Consider the following 25,238-nt stretch of genomic DNA (forward strand, 5'->3'; position numbering starts at 1 on the left):
GTCATCGAACCTGTCTCAGGGCCCACCCCGTGGGTATCCCGGATCGTCCCCGTCCCCAAAAAGTCACCCGACGGATCAATACGACTGTGCGTAGACATGAGGAGAGCTAATGCCGCGATCGAAAGGGAGACACATCAGGCACCCCGGATCACTGACATGATCCACCTCCTCCACCGTGCGCAAGTCTTCTCCAAACTGGACCTCACAAAAGGCCATCATCAAATTGAGATCGCACCCGAGTCCAGGTACATCACGACATTCGTCACTCACCTGGGCCTGTTTCAATATAAAAGGCTCAGCTTCGGGATATCCTCCGCAGCGGAAATTTTTCAAGAGGAAATACACAAAGTTATCATGCACGTGCCAAACTGCCTAAATTATTCAGATGATGTCCTGGTATTCGGTAAATCCAAGGAAGAGAACGACACAGCCCTCCACAGAGTGTGCGAAGCGTTGCAAGCAGCCGGATTAACACTGAACAAGTCAAAATGCGAATTCGGGAAAGGCACATTACGGTTCTTCGGCCACATCTTCTCCAGCAAAGGAATGCGACCAGACCCGGACAAAGTGGCAGCGCTCAACTCAGCCACACCCCCAACGACCGTGACGGAGCTCCGGTCCTTCCTAGGGCTGGCCAGCTACTGCTTCCGATACCTAAAGGACTATGCAACAATCAGCAACCCCCTGCGCCTACTGACGCGCAAGAATCAAACCTATACGTGGTCCACAGAGTGCCAGAGGGCATTTGAGGCGTTGCGTGACGCCATTACAAAAGTGGAGGACATGGCCTACTTCAATACCAAACGACACACTGAAGTAATTGTTGACGCTAGTCCCATGGGTCTGGGTGCCATACAAACGCAAATTGATCCTCATGAACCCACTAATGTACACGTTGTGGCGTATGCCAGCAGAAGCCTAACCCCCACGGAACAAGCATACTCCCAAGCGGAAAAGGAAAGCTTGGCGGTGGTATGGGCATGCGAATACTTCCACCCGTTCTTATACCGTAAGGAGTTCACCATCATAACGGATCATCAGGCCTTACTCACAATATACGGGGACCCCAAATCAAGAATGTCACCGAGAATAGCTTGATGGGGTCTGCGTCTGCAGGACTACAAATTCATCATAAAGCACCGCCCGGGAAAAGAAGACAACCCAGCTGACTATCTCTCTCGCCACCCCACCAGCCCTGCCAACCCTCAACCATCCATCGCAGACGAATACCTCAACTATGTCGTCCACCACCTACAACCCTTGCCCGTGGGGTGGGCGGACATAATCACGCAATCGGAGCAGGACCCAGCACTACGAATCGTGCGTCACTGCATACAAGACGACAAGAGCGCACATGTGTCAGCAAGCGAGACAAGAACCGGAGAATGTTCAAGAAGACATCAAACACATAGACCAGGTCTGAGACGAACTCTCCATAGTCGACGACCATGTAATACTAAAGGGGTACAAGGTACTCCTCCCGAAATCTCTACGCACCAGAACGATCCAAGTAGCACACGAAAGCCACCGAGGGGTGGTCGCCACCAAGCGACTACTACGACAAAAGGTGTGGTTCCCCAGGTTGGACGCGATGGTGGAAGAAATGGTAGGCCAATGCCTGACGTGCGCGCAAGTAGCACCACCCCCACACCCAAACCCACTTCACATGTCACCGCTACCGGGACACGTGTGGGAAGAACTGGCGGTAGATTTCTTCGGACCCCTGAGAGACGGCACGTACGTGTTGGTGTTAATAGATGAGCACTCAAGGTTTCCGGAGGCACAAATCATTGACAGCACCGCAGCCTCCAGCATCATCCCAGCACTGGACCGCATGCTGTCCACATACGGAATACCCCGGATCATAAAGTCTGACAACGGAGCACCATTCATGAGCAAGGACTTCGAGAACTTTTCGAAATACATGGGGTTCCAGCACCGAAGAATAGCACCCAGATGGCCGCAGGCAAACGGCATGGTCGAGAGATTCATGGCCAACATCAAAAGACCATTACAAATAACGGCCATACTCAACAAACCTTTCGAACAAGCCCTATATCAGTTCCTCAGGGACTATCGACACATGCCTCACAGCACAACTGGGATATGCCCCTCCGACCTGATGTTCCGAAGACCGGTTCAAACACGACTGCCGGAAGATACACACTCGGCAGAGCCAACGCCGCTTTAACAGGAGGCCAGAGACAAAGATGACGTGGCGAAAGCCAAGATGAAAGTGACCGCAGACCACAAAAGAAAGGCACAGGAGTCGAACATTGAACCCGGAGACCAAGTGTGGTTGCGACAACCCAAACAAAGAAAGGAGGACGCCACGTTCACAAAATGAACCGCTGATTGTCACCCGAAAGAAAGGGACGATGGTCACGGCTCAGAGAACAGATCAATCCTCCGTCACTCGGAATGTGTCGTATTTCAAGCCCAGGAGAAGTCACTTGGTGAGTGCGCGGGAAAGGGACGGATACAGTGATTAGGACCTAAACCGAGACCCTCCATACCTAGGAGGGAGTGAGGCCTCGGAAAGTGAGGACAACCAAATGTCACATGAACTGACAGAGAGGACACCGCGCAACTGCGGCCGACCCCAGAGAAGCCGCATAAAGCCCCACAGACTTATAGAAGAGATGGAGTGAAAAGCGGCAAGTGTCCTACATATTAAAAAGGCGGGAGAGGTCAGGTAGTCTCTCAGGGCGTATAGCCCGCCCGCATCGTTATGTGGGCCGACCACCGTTGTGATCTGATTGTTCCCAGTTAAAGGAAGTGACGTTGGGCGAGGAGTTTTTCCTGTTCGGCAGTTCCTGCCATGTTAAATTAAAGAAAGGTTACATGCTACCCAGCTCCCGCGTGATCATTCCTCTTGTCGGTTTGAGTATATACACAAAGTATATTTTTGATTTCGTTTTGCCCTCCATCCCGACAGCCTAGGACTAAATAGGAGAGTGAGTGTGTGAGTTGTGATGAAGTGACCCTTCCCCACTCTCGTTTGGGTAAGGGGAATGAACCCCTGAAGGTGGGGAGAGAGCCATACAATGGCTGAGATACGACCCTGAGGAAGTGAGAAGAGAATGCCCAAAGCCCCATTCACTTTTAAATTCAAAAGATGTAACTGCTATAATGGACTCCAATTCCCATAAGCCACCACTCGAATATAAAGAAGATGCAGAGTGGATGCAGGAGCAAAGGAGACCTGACGGGAGATGCAGAAAATATGAAAGGGAACTCTTAACATCTGAAAAGCCCTTTTGTGTGTTTAGGCACTCCTCTCTCATAAAGCACTAGTTCGAAGGAAGAAACCCTGCAATGCACTTTGGATAACCTACATATAAAATGAGAAGAGAGACAGGAGACAAGTATAACACCCAGAAGGCCCCTTTGACATTGCCTGTATCTCGGTTGGAGCAATGCGACTCAGTTCCTGAATTCCAAAATCCACCCCATGATTTTGCATTGCCCAACACCTGGGCACATACCAGAGGACAGGGAAGCTCATGAGGAAGAGCTGAAAAACTGGAAAGGCCAGTTAGTCCCAAGAAGCAGGAGAGGAGAAGCAGGAATGCTAGATCCACGAGGAAGAGCACAGCACATCAACCGCACCTTGTGCAGAGGCACCATGTTGGTTTCAACTGCTTACAAAATGTCGGCAAGCCTTTTTAAGCCCTTTGCTACTCTCGGCATAAGGGAAGGGCTAGCTTCCAAGTCCTCCCATAGGAGTAAATGAAACCACATGGGAGGAAAGAGAGCAAGCTCCAACAGTCTAGGAGCCAATGAGAGGGCAATGACTCTGCATGTTTGAGAAAGGGCCAATCAGGAAAAGGAAAGCCCTGGCGAGGGAGTATAAAAAGCGAGGGAAATTAGAATAGAGGGTGTATCCTGGGAGAAAGGTTACCAGGCCCTGCTGCAGGGTGCCAGAGGAAAGGACGGGAGGCGGTTCCAACCCCATGAAACTAAGAAGGGGACCCTTGGCCTGGTTTCTCCACTTTAACGAAGAGGAGGCAGGAGGCTCAGGTCGCATGGGTAGAGCGGTCTGGTATACAGCCGTGCCCGAGGGGCTCTGTAAGGACCATAGACTAAGCCAAGCCCTGAAGTCAGACTCCAGTGACGCACTCTGTCCCTACTATAGTGGGGGGCTGAATCCTGATACCCGAAGGCCTAGGAGAGAGGTCTACTGTGAATCCCGAAACCAAAGTCTGGGCAGAGATAGTGTGTGAAGCCCAACATCCAAGGGCCGGAAGAGACCTGTGGTACATTTGGAGAGAACCAAGGAACAAAGTCTGCTTTTGTAATAGAATAGGGACGGGCTTTAAGAATCAGATTTACGAACAGTTTGCTTTGGCCAGTCCTTGAAACCTATGTTACAAGCTTAGGATAGCTAAGAGGTTTCAGTCTGAATACTATGTGGTACTCATAGTAGAACATGGGCAGTGAGCCTGTCTTGGGATGAAATTTGTTTACCCTTTACTCCCTTAATCAAAGTGAGCCCATATGGGGCATGCCAAGTCATCTGAGTATATTCGGTTCACCGATCCCACCAGGCATAGGGAAGGTACATAACAAGAAGAGGTTATTCGAGAATCTGCCCCCATACAGAAACACTGGGGCACAGAATGAGTTTTCTGAATAGTTATACATTTCGGCATCTATAAGAGGAGAGGACACCTAAAACAAGCATTCCAGGGAGGTGGTCCCTTAAAGGGGTCTGCAACCTTTGGCATACAACTACCATCAACCCTTGACAGCATAATCGATGGTGATTGACCCTGTAACCCATAGTGCAAAACATCTGGAGGGCTGCAGACCCCTGCAGGGTTGTTGCATGAAACTTCTGCTGGGTCCGACATGGCTTGCTGATGCGCATCCAAGTGAGGAGCGCACACCTGATATTTCGGTGCGCGGCAACGGCTGTGCTGCGCAGCACTTGCACAGCAGCCAGTCTCTTGCACCGCAGCCAGTCTCTTGCACCGCAGCCAGTCTCTTGCACCGCAGCCAGTCTCTGTCAGACCTACGCCCTTTTGTTTTGAGGCCTAGTATTCGCAAAGTCTAAACATAGCGAAATGAATTAATGGGCCCTGAACATAGAGCACACAGACACTCAGATCTGCTGCATTGACCTGAGTAACTCCACAGACAGGGGGGCTTGAGAAAAAGGTAGCAAGCCGCAGTGAGAAGAATGGGCGACATGCCTGCCAAGCAGCAGATCTGGAGAGAATGTACACTATGCTGGAACAGGGGTTCCAGTTACCCATGCCCAGAGCCCTGGTAATGCCAACACTGTGCATCCTCATGGCACCTGTCCTGGGAAAACAATGCTGGGTCACAAAGTATCTGCCTGCTCTAAATGGTGGGGCCGCGAAGCTCTGGAAATGCCTTGGCGGAGGTCATGAATAGCACCCCACAACCAAAGGCAATGCTTGTGGGGTGCTTCAGGAGCCATACGATATACATTGGAGATGGAAGTCTAAACGGTGTGGAAAAGCAGGGGGGGGGCTCGAGGTGGGGACAGACTATTTGCTAAAAATCACTCCCCGCTGCTAGGAAAATGTCCTAGAAGGTTGAAGACTCGCTCCCAACACGATGCCAGCTGCTAGTCAGTCAAGCATGCTTTATCCGATCAAGTCCATTAAGCAAAACAAATAACGGACAAGCACAAAACATGTCATGAAATACCTAAAACCAAACAAAATCAATATACTAATCACCAAAGTACAAATTGAAACATAATATCAAGAGAGCAGTATAAAACTGTATACATTGAGAATTCTCCCCCTCATCCTCCGCTACCAAGAAATGCTGCAAGGACCAACATGCATATAACTCCTTTGCTTGGCGTAAAGGGAAGAGAGACCCCTACATTGACAACAAAGTTTGGATCGTAGCAGTGGACAAAGAAACTTCTTCCTTGGAAATGTAGAGGAGCTACACACAAAAAAAACATAAAATGAAGTCAATCTTTCACAGTGCCTGAAGTACAATGACAACAATTTGTGCACCATATTGCCGCGATAGAAGCTAATGGTATTTCATTAAAATGAAATTTGGCGATGTATCTTTCAGCTAATTGTTTGATACTCATATTAAACATGTAGATGTTTCACACTTTACATAGAAAAATGGACGAAAACATCAGACAGTAACTTAGTTTGCATTGACAAACTATGCATAGCATCCATTTTCCCAACATAGGCCACTTTAAGGCGATCCTTCGAGTTAGATTGCAGTCGCGACCCATCGCTTCTAACAAGACCCTCTGTAGGAACGGCCACTGGAATCTGCTGAAGTGCCAAGAAGCAATTTAGTTATGCAGTGAGCACTCTACGCAAACAAACAGAAGTCTTGGAGCTAAAATGGCCACTGTGGATCCAGAAGAAAATAATCCCAGCCGCTCCTCCCCTTAAGGGCTGCATACGTAAATTGACATTTTGTGACGAATGAACTTCCGGGGCACCAGTGGTCCAGGGATTAATGTTGGTTTCTATACCATCAATCAGCCCACACCTCTAGTACACCAGAAGGGAGCAAACACAGGCACATTATAAACCTCCATATCTAATTTTGGTAACGTGGACGGAACAGCAGGCTTATCTCCACACGGTTGTGGATCGTTGGTTAGTTGCAACACAGCGAAAATACAATTACCCAATGATAAAAAGGGACTATCCAGCCAAGGTTGTATAAAAAGAACGACTTTATTATTATCACAACAGACAGTTGTGGGTATTAGGCGGCAGGCAGTTCGGCGAGCGAGGCTGAATGGACGGCTGCAGGTTGGCCTTCATGGCGGCTCAGGGTCAGGAATCATTGTCTTGGTGCTGGTTGGCAGGTCTGAAGCACTGGTCGAGGTGTCTCTGACAACGTTAGCAACTGCGGCATGACAACAGTTAGTGGGGCAGTCGGTTGTGGCTCGACTGGCTCGAAAATGTCCTTCAAGGAAGACGCTGGTTGATGCTCATCGATGCACTCCTCCTAGTTTCTTCGATGGGCTTGCGTCATCCTTTAAGGCGGACGGCCTAAAGTTGAGGAGAGTGTTGCAGGCAACGGCCTTGTCCTTGGTTTGGTTCAGAGGCTCACTGGTACTTCCCACCTAGGAAGCTTGCTTGCAAAGCCTAGCAGGCATGCTGTGTGCTGGCTGGGTACTGTTTCTGTTGCTGCTGTAGAGCCCTCTGGATTCAGCATCTCCCTCTGTTCCTTGTGAGATGTTTAGGGGAGGGATCTTGCTTCCCGCTTGGTAATCCTGGCCTTGCTTCACTGGCAGAAGCTGTAAGGCAGACTGTACCTTCAGCCAGGGTCCAAATGATTTCTTCTTGTTACTCCTTGCAAAGTCTTAACATGATCTTCCCAAAAGAGCGGCTCAACCATCTTTTAAAGCCAAACAGGCCCCAGTGATTGGTGTAGGCTAAGCCTACCTTAATGAACCAATCCTGGGTCCCCATCAACAATCTTCTGTTATGCGTGAGGTCATAACCAGAGTGCTTTGCAACATGAAAGGTAAAGGGGTGAAAACATGTACTAAGTCCCACCCATCTCCAGATCTGTTGGGTCTCTCTGGTTAATTGAGCTCTCAGTGGATCCTGATTGAAGGCAGGTCTCCTTTGAAGTTTTGGCGAGAACAGACTTTCCGTCTCCATCAAATCACAAACTCCTACCCTCTGAATTGGATAGCCATGTGGAGGATGAACACTGTAAACACATGTACCAGACATGACACTACACTGCCCTGGATACTGAGGGACGGGAGCTGGCTTCAGGTTGACAGTTTATATCAAAGATTGTTGAGGCGGTTTCATCATTTGTTAGCTTCGGCAGCTAGGTCCCATGTGGGTCTGTTTGAAGTATACTCTATTAGTATGCTAATTATGTTTAATTGCTGCCACCATTTCTGCAGGGCCAACAAAGAATAGGGCGGATCGATGGAGCCTTTGTTATTTAATTAGGCTGGCCATGGCAGGGGGAAGGTTTTGTCCTCCCCCTTTTGAGATGCCTTGATGTACTCCTGGGTGTCACATTCCAACTAAATGTGACAGGGAGGACTGCACCTGTAGGCTGTGTCCACCCAGAATACCCAGGTCTATGTGTATGTCGTGGGGTGAGCATAAGAAAATGTATGTTGATTATCCCCACACATTTTCCAGAGGTTGATCTCCCTTCATTTAATTTCCTATAAAATAAAAATTAAAAGGCAAGGTGGGCGCACACCCATCATGCGGATGGTCGAATTCCTCACACATTTACATATATGTTACAAACAAAAAAAAAAGAATGAAAATAGATGGTAATATTTTGTAATGCTGGAATTCAGGCCTAGCACACAGCTGCAAAATGAAGGGGCATTGGGAAAGAGGGAGTACACCAAATATGTAAATAATATGGGCAAATGTAGGGTCTCATGGATACAGGCGTTATACTGGATCTGACAGCAGTTTACTGCACTCTGGGGAAATGAGTTATTTGGTAGACAGGCTAATGTTTCAGTTGTAACTGACTGCCCAGTGCCTTGCGTCTTGTCCTCAGTGACTCCTCTTGGCCCCCAGAAAGTCACCCGCTCTCCCACCCCTACCCACTGCCATTCAGGAGATGCTCATGCAGACCCCCGATTTAGAATGCCGAAAGCTAAACTGCAAGTCCCACAATTCTCCTGGATGATCATGTCCCCAATGACAAGGGGCATGCTGGTGTGCAAATGACAGAGCTAGGCCCTATGGCCTTTCCTGTCAAATTACCTGCATGGGACTGACTGCCCCGACCACCCCCAGTCTCTCATGCAGGCCATCCTGCCCCTGAAATAGTGGGACCAAACGTCGGGACACTCGCGTTCTTTTAAACCATGTGCCGCTGCCCCCCCCAAAAATCTTCAAAACAATCTCAAGTCACAGATTTAGGAAATTACTCGAAGTTTGATCCTTTTCAAAGCATGTCTGAGGACTAGTCGGATCCCAGGTGCAGGGAAAGCCGCATGGATAGGCAGTAGGACCAACAACATTTGCTGCTGCCAGCGTATCACAGGGGCAATGGCCAACTTTAAAAACTGAAATTAACTAAACCCTGCTATACACATCATTTAGTGGGCGTGCCCACTCAGATTGGTCATCATTTAAGGCGTATCCTGTGATGTCAATTTTCGCCGTTTCATTTTGCAAAATTGTCCAGGTTTTGTTTTGGAAAATCTGGTCTCCTACCCTGAAAGGGACATTAGGGCGCGCTGTGTGCATCCGTCACCTGGCATGGCTGCCTGCTGCTCATGCCCCGGAAAGGAATGAACAGGGCCAGGTTGAAGAATGACAAAGGCCTGGAACCACTGACCAGGTCGTCTTTAGCAGGAGTGATATAGGCACTGTATGCAGATAAAGCGAGTTGCTGGCGCGGGCCAATGGGGTGGGACGGAGTGCCTTTCTCTAGGGTGAACAGACGTCCCAGTTTTTCCGGGACTGTCGCAGTATTTGGTGCTCTGTCCCCCTTTCTCAAGATTTATTCTCGTGTACGATCGTTGCGAAGTCAATTGAAATTGAGGCCTTTAACAATATGGATGTGTGAAAAGAAGTGTCAGTATCCCGATGGCAGGACTTATCTAACAACGGTTAGTTCCTAGTAACACATATAGCTCCTACGCAGGCTCAGCACAGTACATCTTAGAAATAATTCCCATTTGCTTTTGTCAACTCATTTCATTATTTTAAATTCCAGAAAAGTGGATAATATCAAGAATGAACAAGAACATTACCAGCCATTTCATACGCAGGGAACACATCATTTGTTGCACCGTCGCGCATCTCGCCAAGATGCCCCGCCTCACACTAAGGTGCACTACTATGCCACCAGGGGGGTCACAAGACAATTGCTCCTCACTCTCCGTTCAATTTTTCATAGCAGAAGGGATCCCGCATATTCACACTTTAATACACAGATAGAAGGGGTTACCTATACTATAATCAAGAAAATTAAGGTTGAAGTAACATAAGGAGATCTATCAAATGATGTTTTTTGGAACCCCACAGAGTCATACATCATAAAGTGTTTATAAATGAAAGAATGCCAAATATTATTTTTTTCTTTTTATTTATTAACTAATGATGTTTTTCTTTTTATATGTTTTTTTTTCTTCTGGTTTGTGATGTATGTGATCTCTTTTTAAACTTTTCTGTTCATGTTGATGGGACTTGTTTGATTTTCATTTTTCAGCATTGATGTTTTTCGGCACCCATTATTTTTTATAACATCATGTATAGTTTGCTGGTTGACCCCTAGTTATGACAATGACCTATCGTTTGTGCACTAACACACGGTTCAATTTAAATGTTTTTGAATGGGTCTGAACCATTGCAAATAAAGATTGGAATCATGGACTTTATTAAAATAAAGACAGTGGACAGTAATTTCACATTGTTTCAAATGATCATTAAATGGACCATTAAAGCAGTGATCGATCAATGTATTAGAGCCCTGAAGGAGAGCAAGGCATGAAACACGTGTTGGCTCAATGTTCTGATCTTTTCAGCATTTGAAATTCTTTGTATTAAAATAATGTATGTCTGAGTAACCATTGACAGTGTATTGGGATAATTTTGAATTCTGTCTAGAACAAGTTACTATTACTGCATTAGAAGACCTAGACTCGTGCTCTTAGTTGGAAAACAATCCTGGGGAGCTGCTGTTTAAAACCAAGACCCATTTTTGTTTCTTCTCGCATGAGTGAGAGATGTTATGGAAGCGTCTGATATTATTGTTCTCATTGCGACCCCCATAATTAAACTATCCAAGCAGGAAGCTCAGTGATAGACATCGTATTCCCTGCTTTTCAGAGAAACCTGAAACCATGACAAACTGTACACACTCTTCAGCACCGACAATACCAAACAAACCACAGAAAACCAAACCACACCCATGCACACTCATACACAACACCCTGCTTAACCACTACCGACCAAAGCAAAGCCAACACACAGTGAAGTTTTTTTCCCCGAACCGAAGATAGCAACAGCATGTTAAAGCTCTCTTGCGCTTTCACTCTCTATTCCAACAATCCAGGCCTACCCCAACCGCCCCATCCCTCCCAGAACCCTCCTTCCTTTTCAGATCTGCCAGAGCACCCGGAGACCATGAGAATGACAGCGGTGTGCGGTATAAATCAACATAACACAAGGCATAAAATAAGCAGCGTCACTTAGCAATTTGCTATGCAATTGTGTAGGTTTGCTAATTAAATTTGACACTTGTGTAGCACATTTAGTTATTTAAATCACCTTGCTCAATGTAAGCACAGCTCACCCGGCGTTCGTCTGTTGAACTTGGGGCTACCTCCAGCCGCTTTGATAGGTTCAATGTAAGTTCAAAGAGGCCAATGGGAGTTAGTGCAGCAGTAATCATCTCCTCCACTTTTAAAACTGCTAAAGGCCTGTGTGGGAGTGGTAGGCAAGAAACATCCTCTTTTACAAATAATTGCAAACCAGAAGTAATCGGGATGATACTTTTATTAAGCCAACTATAGCCTGTCTGGTACAGACCAGCATGTGAAAAATGCAGACCCTTTCTAAAAATGTAAGCTGTTACATAATGCATAATTACAGTATTTCTACTGCAAAACATTGAATGTCTCCATGCTTTTTAGTAAAGTTTAAGTTAGCATATCTAAATCTCATACTGTAAACTATATTTCATTTTGCTGGGGAAGGTGCGTCGTATTGACGATTGAAACACTTTTGAAAATGTACATGATCACACGGCCAAATGCTTTTGATGGCAAAACCAGTTCTTTGACCACCTGGTTACTTTCATCTGTGTGACTTGTGTACAACCAATAGGCTGCACTCGCTGACATTCGCGGATGATATTATCTTGCTGGATTCTACTCCAGCGGGGCTTCAAGCCAAGCTCTATGCATTCGAGATCTATGCCCACTCCTTGAACTTAATTCCTAATGCTACAAAAACCAGCACGATTGTATTTAATGCAGGAAGGAAGCTTAAGGTTTACAAGTGGAAGATTGGTGATGAGGTAATCACTCAAATGCCTGAAATAATCTATCCTGGTTACTATCGGAGTAACAATTCTTCAGTTAAACTGTGGAAAGAAAGGCTCGCTCAGAAGGTCCGTCTACTTGCAAGCCAACTAAAGTAAATTTTTGCTAATACTGTCAATTTTCCCTGTACCCTTTGCGTGATTTCTTATTAATGAAAGCTCAGGCTGTGATACTCTATACCTTTGACATGTGTTTGTTCGATCTAAGTGAATTTTTGGACTCCATACAGGGGTACCTAATGAAAGGTGTTTTGCATCTAGCACTCTCGAACCCAAATTGCGTAATTGGCCATGGACTAGGACTTGTAGAGCAGTATGGCGCTCCCTGACGAATTATGCAAGAATCTTGAACCCTCCTAATAACTCTTTATATAAGGATTTGCAGGGGCTTTTTGAATCAAAAGGTGTTGAATCTCTTAACATATTCCAAAAACGGATGCAAGGGGTCCTCGATCTGGCTGTTACTAACGATGACCTTTGTTTTAGGCCATATTTTGTAAAGAAAAAACTGTTTGATAGGGATTGGATCATCACACTTGATCAGTTGAAGAGCTATAGTACGTATACTGAATACGCAAAATTCACACACAAAAGATTGCCTTGTTGTTCATATATACGTATCTTCCCCTGTATGTATACACAGATGTATTTTATACATTTTAAACTTAACCATTTTAGAACTAGAGAACGTTGTAAGTATTGGGAAAGTTCTCCAACGGGCTCGCAACAAGTGAACTGTAGATTTCCTAGCTGTAACGAGCCTGTGGAAACAGCTGGAATGATCTCAATTCAGAACATCTCGAACTAATCTGATAAAATTCGTTAATCCAGAATTTGTGGATTGTTTGGAATTCCTATGGGATAGGATGATGACTGGGAATTACAATCCGTTCATTTTTGCATTGGTGCGTTTACTAAGGATAATTGAAGACAACTTGTTATCTACTATGTAACCAATTGTTGAACTGACTAATGCAAAAACTTTATATCACTTCTAGGTGTTTTTAGGAACGCACATGCCATGTTACCACCCTGTGCTGTCCCGATGTAAAAGAATCTGGTTTATAGCAAAAGCTCTTTCCGATTGTAAGGATCGTTGAGGGGATAAAGCGGAATTGTAGTTTTGTGTTTGGAGAGTAACCCGCATTTAGGGTTATCAGAGTCCTTTTATTAGAAACAAGTAAGGATTGCTCCCTTTTTTATGTATTGTTTTTAACCTGTAATGTATTTTATCATTGTCTGTGAATGAATTTATATTTGTTGAATACTGATGTAAATATATGAAGTATGTATAATTTGGTAAAGGGTTTTTTAAAACCATATACAAATAAACATTTTTTTAAAAAATAGGCTGATCATCCAAACCCCTTGATATTCTATTGCATCACCCTGTTGCTTTATACCAGTTCCGCTGAAAGTGAGATGGACACAAAACTAAAATATTCCACCTAGTTTGCCCAGTCCTCCGCCTGCTACACCATCAACTCTGGTTAGTCGCTTAGTTTCTTTCTTCTTGTATAATGAGTACACAAAGCCAACTAGAAGTTTATGGAAATTAGTGGTCAATAGTTCCATCCAGTTTGTACATCTACAGATCTACTGCAATACCATCAACTGTAGTGAGCATCCACAGCTCACTTTGCTCTACTATTAGAATTGCATTATACATTAGGACCTAAGGGAGGGAGCAAGCCAATCCGGACGTTGGGAAAGGAATTGGAATCTGCAAGTAGCGAGCCATATTTCATGCCGGGCCACTGCGCCTGTGCCCAGCCTTCACCGTCTCCTTAGAGGCGGCGCCTCAGACCCACTCTCCACTCGAGTGCTACAAGTTGTGCTCCTGCCCACTCACCTGCATACCTCCTTGATCACATTCAGGTCCTGGAAATCTGTATTTCCTTTCCCAGACATATGGGTAATTATGGAAGCATAAATTGTGAAAGGCCTGGTTCACTTAAAAACCAAAAGAAGTATCAGAACACCAGCTAGCAGGTCTGACTGCTAATAGCGATAAATATCGCTTTCATGGATGCGCAGGGCTGGAAATCTGCGCTTGTGCTTACCTTAGTTGGCCATGAGGACCGTTAGCGGCCCTGCCCTCCACACTCCCTGCCTCGAAAGAGGTAATTAACCCTATATTAAAAACAGCTAAGGTCAATGACAGGCAAGGGCCATCTTGTCCATCCGAAGTTGACAATTACCCTGCCTGCCGCAAAACCATACTGCATACTCAGTCTCAGGCTATGACGTCCCTTTAATATTGTTAACTTTTTGGCTTTATGAAACTTTAGAACGTCTTCCTACTCGGCAAATAATGGGTTAAGCATACAATCTAAAGGACACTGCCATGTGCATCACTGTCTGCACAGTTCCTTGAAAAATCTTTTCAGAGCCTTTTTGTATCATATCTATTTATATATTGGTGTCCATTCACGCACCTAACCTTTTATAGACACTCCTCTCACTAATGTTTTACTCAGTCCTCAGTCCTACAGATAAGGAGTGTATCGGCCACTTTTACTCCCTAAATATAGGCAAATACTCCATAAAAAGAGGGAGCAAAAATATTCACAACAAAAATAGAATAAAGTGATACGTAGGACCTTTTGCCCCTGCTTTACCACCACGCAACTCCATGTATATGTTTGGACGATTAGTACCACAGAAAGAAAGTACTATTAGTACTACCTAATATGACGAGGTAAACATGCATCTTTTAATGTGCATGAAACTTATTCTTTTAGGTGTAAACAAATATTTATTTAAAAAACATTTCCGTTTTCCAGTTCCTAAAAAGCCATTTTACTCCCAGCTTAAAAATTAGGGAGTAAAATACTCCAACTTCAAAATCTTATCTGGAGAACTGGTCTTTCTACAGAAATACAAACACATGCCGTATGGTTAACAATATTAGGTCCTGGGTACAAATAACCTCTGGGAACATTTAAAATAGAAGTATAAAATTGCTACACAAATAGGTTTGTTTGGCAATCAAGAAAAGTTTAATTAGCAAATTCTGCTAATCAATTTTTGAAATCCAATTTGTGCCTTGTAACATAAGCTCAATCGCTTGCGCCGACTAGATAATATTTACACCACTTCACTTAAAACAGCCGCCCCTGTAGACAATTTAATTTGCAGAGCAACAGTGCTAGCCATGGCTTTCATTCAATCTCCCTTGCAACCCACATTACCCTGGCCTTTCCCCATCCTTGGCCCACTCACTCACCTTCATCTGTTTGTTTAGAGCCTTCATCTGCCTCTCCAAATCCAGTTTCTGTTCCTCCAGCTTCATCACTCTGCCTGGGAGAAAGAGCAAATTATCTCAATTCTACACAAACAGCAAAAACTCCACACAGCCTACTTGACTCTGCTTTATTTTTACATTGTGTCACCTTGTATGTCATTTCTCAAACATGCATATTCCTAGAGATTTGATCACCCACGCTTGTACTCAATATCCAGCTAGGAGGTTGGTCCGGAGGTATTCGTTAAGATCTCTGTCTAGGGCAGGCTTATGCCTCTTACTAAATATGGTCCAAAAGCCCGAGCTGTACTGAATAGGAGGTGCAGCTTCTGTTTTCTGGCCCTGGTCCAGTCAAGGGGTGCACACTTCCCTGACCCCAGAACAGGGACACTCCCCATGCGAACCACCACCAACGCCACCCCACAGGCTAACTGTATAGGGCGGGGCGCTGCACCTGTAAAATAAAATGGCTAAGAGGAGTTGGGTTACATCCCCTTGTGCAAGTGCCATATAAATAGGGATCGGCTCCGTCAGCCCACCCTTCCTTGGAGGGGTCACAGGGATACCCATGGGCTGGAACAAACTGCCTAACACCTGGTACCGCCCAAAGATGAGCAAGGCCAGAGTATGGCCTAGGGGGGGGTGGCCCCACCCCCCGAGGCGGCCTCGGTAGCCAGCACATCCATCCCCCTACCTCACACCAGGGTTTATACCCTTCTACTCCCTTCCACATACTATACATGCAACCTGCTTAACATGCAACCTACTTAGCATTTCCCATAAAATCCCCTAAATAACATTTATCCTTCATAACCTTTACTGTACACTCAAATATGTACACTCAACTGACAAACACGAACATAAAATCATATATGTTATATGATCTAGGGATGACTGCTGCAGTCAGTCGTCCTTTGGCAGTACCTTCTTTGGGTCTGTCACTCCTTGGCTGAGTGAAAGGCCTTGATGCCCACTATTCTTTCTTCTGGGTGGCCCCGTCCACCACGTGAGGCCACCAGGACACACTGTGCATGGCCCGGGCCAAAGTGTTCTTGGGTAGCCCCTGCCAGAGTGGGGCACAGCTGCTTTGAATGCTATGGCCCTCTGGTATAGATCTCCTCGGCGAGACCCATGGCCTGGGGGACTGCCTGACATCACCACTGTGACCTGCCTCTTATCCTGAAGGAGATCAACCAACCGCAGAACTTTCATTCATGGAGCTGTGTGATTAAAGGGTTGCCTGCAGGGGTCAGCGACCCCCATAGGAAACCCTTTAACCATGCGGCTCCTTGAGTGAAAGGGCTGCCTGCTGCATGTTGCCTCTTTATTGAGAAACGGGAAGAGGGCTGGGTTGCCTGGCCTCTCCTTTTCCTTCGGAGTAAAGAGTCAACTGATGCATTTTAACTCTTTACTGAGAAACAAAAGGAGAGGCTGGGCAATGCAGTCCTCCTCGTGTTTCTTAGTGAAGAGCTATCATGCAGCAGGCAGCCCATTTAGCTGATGCGCTGCACAGTTAAAGGGCTGACTGCAGGTGTCAGCACTTTGGATTATAAAAAAGAGGCGATGCCCGAGCTAGCCCCAGCCTACTTAAAGCCCCGTGTTTGCCTATTGGCATATTGTATGCATTTTCACAGGCACATGACTGCGTTTACAAGAATGTCCAGGTATTTTGCTCTTATTGACCCACTGCGTAACCTTTAAGGCTTATTGGGTGCAATTATAAGAACAAGTAATGTAATTGCCTTTGTGATCATAAGATGAAATATTACAGTCATGTTTTGCATTGCGGGATATATACACCCTTAACAAGTGATTAATCACTTTTTTGAAAGACGGTTTACTTTCTCTCAGACACTGAATGTTAGCTTAAAGAAATAATGCTCAACATCGCTCATAAACTATGTTGTTAGGCCTCCCCTCAAACCTGTATTTGTGCGGAACTCGTGGCCTACGAATTTCAAAGGTTGGAGGGCAACAGTGCTTGGGAGAGTGCAGTGTGAAAGTCCTGCCCCAATAGAAGAGTGAAATAGCACAACATTCATTACCCCCTCCCACACAAACTGCTCCGTGCACCCCAAAATACACCCATTTCAAGTGAAGCCTGCCTCTCTGTCGCATTGGTTACATGTGACAGGCTGTCCAGACAGGTAGGCTGGTGAGAAGTGGAAACCAGGTGCTCATTTAAATGTGGGCTTGCCCCTCCCCTTTTCTAATCACTTTTGGAGGGAATACCACTAGGAATCCATTATTATGCTCCTGATATCCTAGGGCTAATGAGTTCCGCCACCCCTTGCCCCCGCTTCTCCAGAAGATCCTAAAGCAGGCCCAGGAAACTGAATACAGAATAGCAGCTGTACCAGGGATTGTGGGTTAAGGGACGCACCCAATGGGACAGTGGTAAGGCGAGGCAGTAGCACGCAGTTTGAAGCGTGGTTAGGTGGGCGGGGTCACGCGCAATTACTTGCAGATTCCACTGTTTACTATGCCACTGCTGCGGTACAAGGACGCAGGAAGTGGTGCCAAATGGTGAACATAGCAGTGACATCCCAACAGTGACTTGCAACCTTAAGGTTTTATGCTTTCTAGGCTCATCTTTAAGATACAGAACTAAAATCGCAGGTCAAACATCTAAAGAGAAAAGTGGGATGACTGGTGCGACTCCCGCCATTGGCCTACACCTTTCAGCCTGGAATCCTAATATGTCAGTTAGGGGGTTCTCTGAACCCTATACATGCATTCAGTGCTTACTTCATTGAGAGCATCAAATGAATAGGAGGGAGAGCCACCCCCTTTCAGGATTAGAAGGTGAGCCCGCTCTGCAAGCCCCTCAGGGGTCTGGGCAAGTGGGACCTCACTGGGAGTGACTCTCCCTTAGGGGACAAGGACTCCCGTTACCCACAGGGAACTCCCTAGACCACCCGCCATATCTGCATATATGGGACTGCCTTCCACAAAGAATTCTGCATCATGCTTCTGTTACTTTAGGCAACGGTGGATTAAACAAAGGTGAAGAGAGTATCTCTTTAAGAAAAGACTTGTATTTAACTGAGATGAGTGGATCCCAAAAGGAGAGAGACTATGGTACACAGGTGAAGCCCCCTGACATAAGTACGCCTTAGAGAGGCGGAACTGGAGGAAGCCGCAGATCCCTCAGCAATTCTAAAGCTGGAGAAAGCCAGCCTGAGATGCCGTAGAACCGGCAACTAAGACAACAGGGAAACGTTGTAGAGGCAGGTGAGAGAAAGCCTATCCGATGTGGTGGCGTGACCACAGTCATACTGGGGTGGGCCAGGCACCTGGTGAACAACGCCAAGACCATTACTGCAGTGAGCACCGATAGCTCCCAGCTGTCAGCATCCATCAAAAGAAGCCTCTCGCTGGGACGCTTTTATGAAAGATTTCATGATTGTATGTAATTTTCCCTCCATGTGTCAACCCCCAGATTTTTTTGCTGCTGTTTTACACCCTGATCTAGACTTTGCCAGAGAAGCGCAGCCTTCCGCCGCACTCCTCTGGGCTTTCGTTCAATTCTTATGGGGAAACTGACATGCCCTTAAAACAGTGTCCAAGAGGGGAGGAAATCACTGACGGGCCCATAGATCAGCACTCACCCTCTAGAACTTATAAGACAAGATAGCTGCACCATGTGAGGACAGGGGGTGCAGGATTCACTTACTCCGACACGACTCAATAACGAGGACTCAGTAGTTTGGCAAAGAGAAGTCCGTTTAATGATACATCAAACAGGGAAACAAATGGGAATCAGCTGTAGTGCGATCACCGGTCTCGCTTCGACTTCCACGAACTTTGGTAGAACAGCAATTCTTATAGGCAAAAATTGTCATCACTGACGTCTAATTTCTATAAAATATCATCATGCAATATAATTGGTTAGGAAAGGTAACTTAAGTATAGGTGCTATATCTGTATATAGAAATAAAGCATGTGGATTGGATAACTTATCGGGTGGGCGTCTACGCCCATCCCTCTACATCACACGTGATTGATGTCACTACAAGTACGACGTCTCATTGGTTACAGTGTCTATAGGACCCTAGATTACATTGTCCATTGTGATTGGGTAAGTTACACCCCTAAACATAAATCTCGCACTTTAATTAGCAGCATGCAGAATAGACACCCAGGTGCCTAGTGCCCCAAGATTCACACTTTCCCCCCTTTCCATCAATCAGTGTTTTAGGCCTATGTGTCAATTAGTTGGCTGGGTATGCCTCGGAACTGTAGCCTCTTAATAGGAAAAGTTATGGCATCCTCGGGTTCTGGATGACAACAGGCGGTGGTACCTCTTCGCGCCTGGCTGGTCACGTGTTGGTTCACTGTGAATCTGCTTCAGTTTCTAGCCTTTTGTGCATTTAATTCTGTGTCAGCCTAGCCACCTGCATGGGCCTCTCTTATCTTGACCTTCACGGACGGGCTGGTATGCTCTGTAGTTGGAGTCTTGTGAGCTCATGCTCTCCTCCCCTTCTCTGGTTGACCTCTATTTCCTAAGCATGAGTCGCTCTTTGCTGAGTTTCGATTCTGCTCCTTCTCCTGCCTTTGGCTGGGTTTCGAAACATGGCCCGTCAGGCCTCTGGCCGCCTGGGTACCTTTCTGCTTTTACAAAATGGAGTCGTACTTGTATAATATGCCTTATTGAGGTGGATATATGATTGGCGCTTGCCGCTCTATCTTCTACTGAGCATTGCAAGCAGTATCGATTTCTTAGCATCTTGCATTTCAAGCCTATTTACACACGTTTAACAGGACGGTTGCTTCCATCTTGTCTCGTAGCACCATTTCCTTACGTGTTAACATGGTCTCTTCTCTGCGTACATTACATTTATTTTCGTATCTACTTGCACTGGCGTGCTTGTCATTAATAGCCACTTTTGCTCATTCATGAGTCTGTTCAGGCCCTTGTGTCATTTCCACTGGCACTCCATTATGGCTTTTGAGGTCTCTTCGTGGACCGTGTGTAGGTATTCCTCATTTCGTATCAGCGGCTGGTATGGCTGTCTGATGGGGTACCGTGCTGCCCAGGGTTGTCGAGTTATGGTTGCTTCAACCGGATCTTCTTATGTACACAGGGCAGAGTCCCAGTGCGGCTCTCTGTCGGTTCGTTTGCTCCTGATATACCTTGGTGAGTACCCTCTTGGTAGCTCGAAATGAGGGGCAGGGGTGCAGGTCATGTCTGGGGCCTCCTTTACAACTGTCAGTACTGGGAGACTTCGTTTCCCTTAGTCCTTTCCTCATGTTGCAGCTTTTGTGCAACATGAAGCAAGAGTGCACTGTAACCTAATTTACCATACTCTTGGGTCTCTAGTCATTCCAAAGGCCCTAGAAACTCTCGCTGGACTTATTATGAACTGTGCAAGTGTGTCACGGACAGGACTGGTGGCAGCTATCGATTCTCTTGTGTTTTGAACCCTTTTTTGCCATGTTATCTGCGCTTACCGCGTTTGGCATGAATAGGTGGCCTGGCTCCAAAATGGCCATGCCACGAGGTTCTTTGTCCTGTCCTTTGGCCATCTTGCCCCTTCACCTTCCCCAGGTCGAGCCTACCCGGGTCAGTCCTTATTTGGTCATGCACTTTCCTGCGAAACCCAAAGCTTTCGCGAGCCTTGTGTGTATGCCTCCAGGATGTGGGCTGGGATGTCTGTTCCCACAACACATCCTGGGTGCCAGAGAGTCTGGAGTGTCCTCAATGCCTGGGACCACCGTGGTCCGTGATAGGTCCACGTATGGTGTGAGTGTTTGTGAGCAGATCTCCCATTGGGTCCTCTCCGTTTTGGCGCGAAGGGAACTTTGGATAAGAGGAGGCTGAAAACACCACTACCATGTCGATCTCCTGAGTTCACACTGAACAAGGGATAAGGAGCCAAGTATCCTGCAACAAGAAGCTGAGTCGAGGAACCACTGGTGACCCGCTGAAGGTTTGGCACCCTGAAACGCTGTCGTCCTGCGAGACCCCTCTGCATCTGATCATCCTAGAAGGTCTGCGAAGACGCTTCGACCCATTGAAATAGTGGGATCAACTATTCCCGGCACCTTCATCAAACCCTGCAAGTAAGCCTCTTCGGAAGTGTCCCTGGGCCAACCAGTGGGCTGACCAGCTTACACAGGACGTTGGCTCTGTCACTGCCGCCGTTTCAGGGAAGCCCTCGAAACTTGACCTACTGCTAGCTCTGTGTCCACGGCACCCTCACACCGAATTTCGTACACTTGGCATTCCCAGGTCTGAAGTGAGACGAGTGCGCCCGGACCAGAGTAAACGCGGTTGCCCTGCTGTGGTAACGACCTGTGCACGTTCGTTGCATTTGCGACCCCCTCGACCCTGAATCCTGCTACCGTTGAATCTACACGGCGTCGAGACGTCCTGCTTATCGCATCCGAACCTGCCAGCAATGTGAACTGAACTGGCGAAGTCTGGGTCTGCCTGCGTCGGGGACCGGTGAGTAGTCCATACCCCAACCGGTGGCCCCTAGCGCAGGAACCCATTTCTTTTCTACCGCTGTTGCGAAATAGCGGATCCATCCCGCACTCTCACCCTGCCTCTGCCCACAAGTGGAGGTCTTGCTTGAATAGTGGGGACTTGTTCGTCATCATCCACCTTCCTGAACTGTCAGAGACCCTTGAAGAGACCCTATTTTGTCCATTGGCACAAGCGCGTGCATGTACTATTGAGCACAAGGCTCCTCTCTTCGTAGGGCTTGGACTGCCTCCTAGTTAGGTGTATTTCTGATGTCGAACTGGGTCTAACGATTACTTGCACTGCCTTTTTTCCTCCCCATCTAGGTGGTCTACATATTTCGTGCTTCTAGACCCCTCGGTCTTGTATATATAGTATTATTGTGATTCTTTGCTATGGTCGATGTTACAAAGGCCTTGTAATAAATGTGTCTATATTATTATTTTTTAATTTGTTTTTATTTGATTTTACGTCAAACAGGTTACAGCATTTCCGTTAGAAATTAACAAGCATCAAAAACAATAAAAGAAGGTGTTGTCGTCAAACAAATACAATCATAATCCAAATCTACATTTCGACGATGCTTTTGTGAACTTTCTGTTCGCTTTTAACTTTTTAAAAAAAATATGAATAGTTGTCAACAATAATCCCTGTTGTCCCCTCCCTCCCAGCCCTCCCCCCACCCTACAAGACTTAATCGACTGCCATTGAGGAATGTGCTTTCTAGTGTTTGGTGAGTTGCATAATGGATTCGGTAGGTGTCGGGGACCGACCTGTTTGGGAGGTTAGCGCGATTTTCGTTGTCTTGGATCATGTGTTCTATCAACAGGTGTTCTATCACAATGTGGGATTATGGGGTTGGTGGCCCTGTAGGTATTAATGTGTCATTTCGGGCATGTATTTGTTGAGGAACTCCATCCATAGAATATCACATCGTGTGGATTTCCCATGTATGGATGATGTGATCTTCTCCATAGTGCACGTTAGAGGCTACGTTGACCCATTCTCCCTCGGTCGGGACTGTAGGACATTTCCATTTCACAGCTAAGAGAGCCCTTGCGGCTAGCAACAGCGGTGCAGCTATGTCTTTGACCCTCCTCCATTCATCCTCAATTTTTTCAAAGCCAAATAGTATTAGGAGGGGGTCCGCTATTCTCTGGATCCCATCTAAGTCTCTAATCCACCCCAGGACTTCGTTCCAATAGACTTTGATTCGGGGGTAGCTCCACCACATGTGCCAATAATCCGCCGTAGATCCACAACCCCTCCAACATAGTGGGCTAGAGGATCGGTACATTTTGGAGAGCCTGTGTGGGTCATATTGCCATCTGTTAAGTAGTTTAATCGCGTGCAGCTTATATTGGGATGAGATCGAGGCTTTGGGTGCAGCCCGACATTTTGTCCCAAATCTCTGGATCAATACTGTCCCCAACATCCCTCTCCCATTTCAGTCTAAGGGGTTCTGTTGTTCCTTCCCCTGCCTCTATAAGCATTCTATATAGGGTCAAGATCAGTCCCTTCGTTTCAGTTCTAGAGTCCAATATTGCCTCGAATGGGGCGAGGTCCATTCCGAATTTGTCCTTCCATTCGGGCGTTGTCAGGACACCCTTGATTTGCAGGAAGTGGAATACGGATAGTGTGCCAATCCCGAGTGCCTCCTCCAGTTCGGGGAGTGTAATAAATGAGTCCTTTATTAGAAGTTTCCCCACCCTTTCTAGGCCCGCCTCGTACCAGGATTGAAATCTCTCCACGTTAGGAATCTGGTCATTGGTGCCAGGGGACCACAGGTGACTTAGTGGTGATGGCCACGTAGTGATGTTTTTCATGTTCCTGCCTTCTCGCCATATATCCCATATGGTTTCGAACATCGGGTGTGCTTTGGTTTTCTTTAGTACTCTTCTTCTGGGGGACCATAGCCATTCAGAGACTGTCGCTGGGGACAGATAGTGATTGTCCATGGCAATCCATTGGGGCGTTTTCTGATCACGGAGATGGGGAATGAGGACGCGCAACTGAGTTGCTTCATAATATTTTTGAATATCCGGGAGGCCCACCCCACCTTTTTCTTTTGGCAATGTCAAGTTAGTGTATGCAATTCTCATTTTTTTCCCCTGCCACAGGAATCTTATAATCGCTTTCTTGACTTCCGTAAAAAAATTGGCATGGCATTTGAATGGGGAGCATTTGGAAGGGGTATAAAAATCTCGGGAGACAGGTCATCTTTATTGCATTTAGGCGTCCAAGCCAGGATATGGTTAACTTATTCCATCGGGTGAGGTCCGCCTGAATTATTTGGAGAAGCGCTGGGAAATTGGCCTCATATAGGTCTCGGAGGGATCTCGTGACATGTATCCCCAAGTATTTCAATTTCTCATGCTCTATCGTAAGACCCAGGGAAGAATATCTTTCACTGTTCAGTTCCATTGATCCCAGTAGGGGGAAGAGTATCGACTTGGATCTGTTGATTTTAAAACCCGATATTAGGCTGTATGCATCTATTAGGTTTGTGCCCTGGGGATAGATGTGTTGGGGTTTATCACGTGGAGAAGTCAGTCATCAGCGTACAGCGCTACCTTATATTCCACCTGTCCCAACCTCATTCCCTCCTTCCTGATTTTCTGGGCCAGGGGTTCTACGGAAAGGGCGAAGAGTGTGGCCGAAAGGGGACATGCCTGTCGGGTACTGCGTTTTAACTCAAACCATCTCCAGTACGCCCATTGACTGACACTGCGGCTTTTGGTGCTGTGTACACTGCTTTTATCCCTTTTCTACATTTTGGCCCTATACCTACAGTGTGGAGGACTGCGGCAAGGAATTCCAATTCCACTCTATCGAATGCTTTCTCAGCGTCAATGGAAAGCAAGGCGGGTTCATCGATCATGGTTTGTGAGGCTGCAACCAAGTGGAGAGTTTTCCGCATGGTGTCTGCCCCTTGTCGCCCAATTATAAATCCAACTGGTCGGGGTGAATAAGGTGGGGCATGTGAGTCTCTAACCTGTCAGCCAATACCCTGGTGTTAATTTTGGCATCAAGATTCAGCAGGGATATAGGGCGTTATGACCCACAACATTTGGGATCCCTACCTTCCTTGGGGATGACCGATATGAGTGCTTGGACGAAGGAGTCGGGAGCGGTTCCCGTATCTAGGACCTCATTGAATAGTTCTGTCAGAAATGGGGCTACGAGGGCACTGAAGGTCTTATAGAAGCCGGCTTTATATCCATCCTCCCCCGGAGATTTTCCCAATGTCAGCCTTTTGATCGCCTGGTGTACTTCCTCTTCTGTTATGGGGGACTCAAGATGAGCCGAGTCTACCTCACCTATTTTGGGGAGATCGGTGTCAGCGAGATAGTTGCGAGTTTGGGTCTGCTTCAGAGGAGTATAGGGATTCATAAAAGTTTGCGAACAGTTCAGGGATGGATGGTAGGACTTGCCGTTGGTAAGGAGTGTTGTGTGTTATTTCCTTTACCCTTCGTTCTGCCCGTTGCATCCGGAGTC

The 25,238-nt window shown here is 46.6% G+C and overlaps 1 protein-coding gene across 3 annotated transcripts in view; it reads right to left on the reverse strand.

The window, feature by feature from the left end:
* SPECC1 (sperm antigen with calponin homology and coiled-coil domains 1) overlaps positions 1–25,238 on the reverse strand; it is a 1,474,528-nt gene that overhangs the window by 914,529 nt on the left and 534,761 nt on the right. For all 3 annotated transcript variants that reach the window (XM_069615230.1, XM_069615231.1, XM_069615232.1), the window contains one exon: positions 15,254–15,327. In XM_069615230.1, coding sequence (XP_069471331.1) covers positions 15,254–15,327 — 74 coding nt within the window. The remainder of the gene's footprint in view (positions 1–15,253; positions 15,328–25,238) is intronic.

Source organism: Ambystoma mexicanum, chromosome 9 (assembly GCF_040938575.1).
Source record: "Ambystoma mexicanum isolate Mex_15411 chromosome 9, UKY_AmexF1_1, whole genome shotgun sequence".
NCBI lineage: Eukaryota > Metazoa > Chordata > Amphibia > Caudata > Ambystomatidae > Ambystoma > Ambystoma mexicanum.